This window comes from Pygoscelis adeliae, unplaced genomic scaffold, assembly GCF_000699105.1.
Source record: "Pygoscelis adeliae isolate BGI_AS28 unplaced genomic scaffold, ASM69910v1 Scaffold6, whole genome shotgun sequence".
Classification (NCBI taxonomy): Eukaryota; Metazoa; Chordata; class Aves; order Sphenisciformes; family Spheniscidae; genus Pygoscelis; species Pygoscelis adeliae.
In genome coordinates, this window is record NW_008825075.1 from 5,779,109 (window position 1) to 5,785,951 (window position 6,843).

General features: G+C 44.7%; 1 protein-coding gene across 1 annotated transcript in view; it reads left to right on the forward strand.

Moving 5' to 3' along the window:
- TNFRSF11A (tumor necrosis factor receptor superfamily, member 11a, NFKB activator) overlaps positions 1 to 6,843 on the forward strand; it is a 39,127-nt gene that overhangs the window by 22,630 nt on the left and 9,654 nt on the right. Inside the window, exons 9-11 of the mRNA XM_009326696.1 lie at positions 345 to 418; positions 1,602 to 2,445; positions 6,618 to 6,840. Of these exons, the coding sequence (XP_009324971.1) occupies positions 345 to 418; positions 1,602 to 2,445; positions 6,618 to 6,840 (1,141 nt within the window). The remainder of the gene's footprint in view (positions 1 to 344; positions 419 to 1,601; positions 2,446 to 6,617; positions 6,841 to 6,843) is intronic.

The window sequence follows — 6,843 nt, forward strand, 5'->3', positions numbered from 1 at the left end:
CACTGCTTCTGAAGTAGACTCCACGTTAATGTTTGGCTAGAAAGCAAGCTTTGACTTCCTCAAAAAATGCTTACAGCTTTGGCTTTTTCAGTCTGGTTTTCTGTAAATGTGAGGCGTATGAAATCACCATTCTCAAATAGCTTCTGAACCTGCTTTCTGGCTTCAGCCAGTTTTAACAGTGGTAAAAGTCTCTGTGATGATTAAATATTTATGAGGAGGAAGTTAAACATGAGCCCACCGGTTGCTGAACACCTGAGACTGCCTAGGAGAGAGCCTTTCTAAATCCTAAGAGCAGGAACAGCTTAGTTGAGTTTGCACCTTTTGACATACCAGAGTCCTCACAGGGGAGAAACCTGGATTTGGGGCAATGCCAAGAATGCCAGACACGCAAGGCATTAAGCAGATGAAGAAACTGGCGGTGAGTCCTTTTAGTTCTAGGGCTCACAGAAATCCCTCTTGTCCATTCGGCTGTGAAAAAAGTAAGACCTTCCAAGAGGTTTTGCTCCAGAAAAGCCCCAGATCGCATGCTTGAAATACTTAGATGAGGGCACAGGTTCAAGTTCATGTGCACTGCCTGCTTCACACCATGGATGTGGACCAAGATGTCCGAGGTGCACGCTCCCTCAGCACCCCGCCTAGGAGCTCTGTCTAGCTTAGCTATTGAAAGACTCAAATTCCATTGCAACAACAACAACAAAACAAAAAAACCCCACACCTTTTTGAGCAAGCAGTTCCTCTTTTGTCTCATAAGTGTTCATACAAGCTCCTGCATTGGCAGCTGCTCAGATCTTCCAGGACAGCAGAGTGAATCAACAGCGATTAGCGGCTGGGAGCACTGCACTCTCTCCTCCATCCTGGAAGATCTGAACAGATGCTAGAAATGAAAGGTAGCAGTTCCCAAATGAATGTACATGGGCACATCATTACAGCACAACTTGCATGAACTGAAGGGAAGCCTTGAAGTATTTCCCAACCCTTTTTTGTGGAGCTGTAACCAAAAATATAGCTTTACTTTGACAAGTACTGGCAACATGATGTCATGAGCCTTTGCATTTGTTGTCCTAACATTTTTCAGGTTAAAGCAACCTTGCCCACATGACTTCTTTTTTTCTAGCCTGTCTTGGGCCCTCTGAATCAACCCAGTTTCTTTATTCAGTCATTACCAATAATAAAGATTCTGCTCCCAGTAAGGCCTTCACAGATCAACAGCCCTTCGGACACACAGATGATCTGGGGAGTTTCCAAACCTTATAAGCAGTTAGGTAGGTCTTATTGGTGGTCCGTAAGGAACAGTAGCTCCCTTCTAGATTTATTAACTCTCAAGTGCCTTCTTAAGAATGAGGGATAGTCCTCTCCCAAAATTAAATGTTACTGCTCCCCAGGCCACCAGATTTTTTTTCTGAACACTGAGCCCAGCATCACTGGTCACAGTTTCACAGAAGAACAGAATTACACTTCAACTCTCAAATATAGCGGTGCTGCTCAACCTCAGCAGCTCCACACCGAGGAAGAACTGAGATCTGCCTGTTCTTTCTTCGTCTAGAAAATAACCTTCTGCTGATCTATTTATTAAACACATTTTTCTTTTGGCTTTCTTTCAGGAGCCCCCAAGGGATGCATTTGTTACCGTGAACACCACGAATGCTACTGTCCCACACACCTCTGAAGGCGTGTGTCTCCTGGGCCCCGCTGGCTCTCCTGCCCCTGGAAACTTGTGCTGCACCAGTGGCCACGCTCCTTGCAGGAACGGGAGCCCTGGCATGGTGCCCTGTGAGGCGGGAGGGAGCCTCCAAGAGTTTTCTGTGGTAACTGGGACTGGTGATGACCATTTCCCACCAGTTCCCACAGAAGATGAATACATGGATAAGGATCTCAATACCACTGATTATTTATCTTTACTGAGTCGGACTGCCAGTAAAACAGTGTCATCATTTTCAGAACCAATGGAGGCAGGGGAGAACGACAGCTTAAATCAGTACTTTTCAGGGATTGGAAGCACAGAGGACATATCAGTCTCTCAAGGCTCTCACCCTTCCTCCGACACAGGTGGGGCACACACTGCCACGGACAAACTTCTTCAGAAATCTTGCCAACATGCCCACAGTTGCCTGAAGGAAACAGGCAGCAAAGACACAGATCGTTTTGCAACAAACTATGACTCAGAGAAGGTCTGTGTGAGGTGTGGCATTTCGTACAGGGAATCTCCCAGAAAGTGGAGCAAACCCTGTTGTGCTGCAGCTGACAGTGCCTCCACCTCCCCAGAAACTGGATCCTATGCACACTGCACCTGTGGCTTGAATTTTCTCTCTGCTGGTCAGAGCACCCTAGCGAGTGATCATGGTATGAAAGATGCATCTTCGGATAGTACCAACATGAAGTACCAGAACGCAAACAGAAGCACTTCAGGGACAAACAGCAGCACTTCAGACCTCCCTCCAGCATCTGGTAAGTCTGTTAGGGTTTACCCATACACGGTCGTATGAGATTATTCTCTGTGCTAGCTCAGTATTATTCAGAGGGTCTGATTTAGGAGAAGGAGAGAAGAACAAAATGATCCCTTTTCACTTAATTGCCCTGAATCTAATCTGAAAGGCAAAAATGAAATAGCAAGGCCGTTTGGTTTGTAGTGGATTCTGCAAATAGGACGAGCGCTGTGAGGGACCATTGTCCTGCCCCGATCTAACCAGCAATGCAGTATCCATCTTCTGGCTGTCAACTGCAAAGGCCAGGCAATTCTGTTATTTAAGTATTTTGGTGATAGCAGGTGTGTGTATTGGAGAAAACTTAAAAGGAGGAGAGTATAGGGACCTAGAGGCTGAGTCAAGAAAGGATGCATAACTCTGACTAGACGATTTTCCATTCAACGGTCTGCACGCACATTTTTGCCACTAGGTTAAAATCCAGTTACATTTGTACGGCAGTCAGTGAAACTCCAGCTGGAGCTGTAACCTGGTGGCCACGATTTGGTCTAAGAGATTATGTTCAATTTTCTGCTTTTAGCTCTTTCTCTTTGTTTTAATTTGCTAGGATATAAGTGTTCACCTGAAAATAATTTCATACAGACATTGTTTCTCCATACACAAGTGCTCTGTCCCCTAAACGACTCTGAAACACTGTTGCCGATTTACTAATTGACTACCAATTTACTGATTGAGTAAATATATCAAAATTGTCAAATGAAAGCGGGGGGTGGGAAAATCACTGAATCAAAACTAGCAGAAGGGAAGTTATGAGCCTTTTCTGGATGAAACCTTCTTCCCTCAGACTTTTTTTCAGTATAAAAGTCTGCAATCTGCTTGTCATGTGTTATTAGTCATTTTAGATTACAATCTCTTAAAGTCAGATGCTCTACTTTTATTTATGTCGATGCACTGCCAAGCGTAATGAGACCTTAGTTTTGACTGGGACGTCTAAGTATTACTGTAATACATACAGCAGTCATAAGCAGTTGCCCTTCTTTAAAACCATGTCCTGCCTTAAAGTTTCTTACGGAGACATTCTTGTCAGGCTGCCAAAGCCCAAAAGCAACACTTTTGAAGGCCTTCCTCTCTCAACATGCATGCCATGTGGGAATCTGAAAGTGTGTAACATTTGTCGTTCTAAGAGCAGTTACTCTTTCTGGTGCTTCAGTTTCCTGAAATTCTGACACAGTTTCTCCGCCTGGTTCGTACAAAATTCAGCAGTAGTAAAGAGAACGTAGATTATCCTTTTTTGTTGTTGTTGGAAGGTCACTCTGAGGTACAACTGAAAATCAAGTCATATTTGGCACTGCATAAGTACTGCTTTTCTTTCTAAATCTGACATGAAGAGGAAGAGAAAATACTAAGGAACAATAGGGCAAACAGGAGAGCTTGGATTTAAGCGACATGCTAGAAAGTGCCATCTTAGATCTGCAGCACAATTCTTTATATGGGATTTTAATTGCGTCTGTGCCTTTGCTATAGTGCCATCTGGTGAAACCTGAGCACAGATACAGCATTCCTAATTTGCCATTTTTTAGGCAGGCTGCCAGCAGGTACTGACTGAGCTGTGGGCAGTATGAGAGTGTGGGTTAGTTAATCTGTAGGTAACGTGGCTTGCTGGTGGAGGTTTTTTTCTGTCTGCAGAATGGCCATGCCCCGCTGGCAACACCTGGTTGCATGAGGAGTAAGACAGGGCTTAGCCATAGCTTCCACACTGAAGCACCCCAGCCACGCTGGGGCTGCACGTGGAGCTGCAACGGCATCGGTCATTTTGCTAGGCCTTGTGAAACGCCCAGATGGAATAAATGTGCATGCAAAATAACTTTCTGTAAAGCTTCTCAAAGCAACTGAAGCCACCAGAATTTGCACACAGTCATGCTAAGACAGAATGGTACAAAAGAGGGTGGATGAAAAAATGGGAAGAAAAAGGCCATGCGTAATTCCATGAAGTTTTGGTTCACTCAAAATGACAACAGAAACTGCAAACTCTGCCCCTCCTGTCAAACAACCCTAGAGGACCAAAGTAAACCTCTGGACAGGTGCCACTTACAGGGGTCACCACCGAAGATGGGGGTAAGCCTTCAAGCGCTCTTTCAAACCCCCCCAAGCCTGGAGGCAGTCAGAACATGAAGCGTCGGTTCATGACCACCTCAAGTCATGTGTAGGGCTACAGCATAAAGCATGAATGCAGGAAGATTTAGGTGACTCACGATTAGGAATGTTTTTGCAGAGTCTTTCACTTCCAGATCCCAAGTCAGCCCACTTCGGCAGCAACGAATAGTTCTTACCACCTAGAGGCCATTAGATGTCTCAGAGAAAATTAATCGCCTGCATCGTTCCAGTTCTTAGTGAATAATTACCACAAAAATTAATCTGTTGTTGTAATTAATATCATCAGGTAGTCTGAAGAGATCAAAAGGCTGAAACGTTGCAGAGAATGATGCCTTCACTTACCCTCTGAAGGTGTCCCTTATACTTTCCAGGTTGGAAGCACATCTCTTAGTGCAGTCCAGGAAGCTCTTGTGTCCATTTTCTGTGCTTTTGGGCCTCAAATATCCTTTTGTTTCAGCACGGTGTCTTCAGAAAGCAGTGAAGATTTGCCAGCCACATTCGAGTAAACATTATAAATGTGTTAATCTGCTTTTTTTTTTTTCCTCCCCACTGTCACATACATTTCTAAATTCTTGATCTCATACTGAGCACGGGTAAACTTTTCCGCAGCACCTTTTGCGAGTGACAGGCAATCTGTATAAAGGCAAACAGTTATTTTTGTACTCCCATTATGCCTAACAGTTGTGTTGATGGCAAACAGCCGAACCGAGTTGAACACAGGGGAAGCAACCAGCAGGGAAAAAGCTCCTGCAGAGAAAACTCTTATTGACACCTCATGTTAATCAACAACACTTGGAAAGAAAGCAAAGAGCTAGCAATGCAGTGGTTTAGCTAAAATAAATAGGATTGCTTGAGGGGGTTTATTAGAGAGACGCTCAAGTGCTACCCAGACTTGGTTATGAGCAGGCACAGGTCCTAACTCAGCACAGCTGGAGCCCCGTGTCCGTTGCTGATGTGCAAACATCACCCGTGGCCGGCAGAAAAACAGCATTTCTCTGGGCTGGGCCATGCTTAACTGCAATGAAAATGGAAAAATCTCAAGTACTGAGGAATGTAATGAGGAAAGGCACAAAATGTCTAAAAGGTGTCAGAGCAGTCCACAAGTAATGATTAAGTGAAGCACAGCAGGGAAAATATTTCTTGGGAAGAGTGTTCATAGGCTAGGAAGTTTGGTTGGTTTTTTTTAACTTGGTTGCTTCGGTTTGTTTAATTTTCAAACTTTAACAAGTTTGTTAGTTTGCTATTGAAAGTTTGCTCTCAGTTATTTTCTTTCTGCTCTGAGGGAAGTTTATTAATTCGCAGAGCCTGGTCCTGCTGTCATTTGAGTCAGCGACCAAGTCTTTGAATGGCAGAAGGATTGAATTTATACTGAAAAATCTATAAGCACAGGCAGACTGACTGAAACCGTAACTCCGTTAGGTTGCTATAATATAGACTCTGTCTCTCCACTGGAGTCAGCGTATATCCAGGTAAATCCATGAGGGCACTAGGTGAGTACCGTGTCATTTGGACACTGTGTGACTGTATGGTCTGACGTTAAGTCTTTCAGTATTTATTCAATAAGCCTGCTACCTAGCCCACACGGTGGGATTGATTGTTTACCAAAGGGGAAACCCCCAATGTGATGCCTGGGACTCTTAAAAAAAAAAAAAGCAACTTATCATTAGAAATAATGACAATTTCCTCACAAACTGTGGGCAGAGGCAGTTTGGACGTGGCTTGTGCGTTGGGCAGCACGGGGAGCATGAGATAGTCGTGTTCTCTCTTGCTTCCCAGAGCATGATTGAGAGAGAAAATGTTTCCAAGCCTTCCAGACAGGCTCCCTGTAGATGACAGGCTTCGTCCTGAGGAGGCAAAAATGGAAATAATGAAAAGGTCCAGTGGAAGGCATTGATTAGAAGAGCATCCTCGTGTCACGGGGGAAAAATAATGGAACAAGAGTAAAGCCATCACAGCGGATTAAGTTTGCTGCGCTAAGTGTCCATCTCGTGAGGGGAAAATATTAATCACGTGTGTTGTCTTTTCTCCCCCCTCTTTCCCCAGGAAATGTGACTGGAAACAGTAACTCCACCTTTATCTCAAGTGGACAAGTAATGAATTTCAAGGGCGACATTATTGTTGTCTACCTTAGCCAAAACTCCCAGGAGGGGGCAACGGCCTCGGGGCCGAGCGAGGAGAACGTGGGCAGCCCCGTGCAGGAGGAAAACCACATCCGCTGCGAGACTTTTGCCGGCGATGCCCAGCACTACAAGGAGAAGTGTGCCGAGCT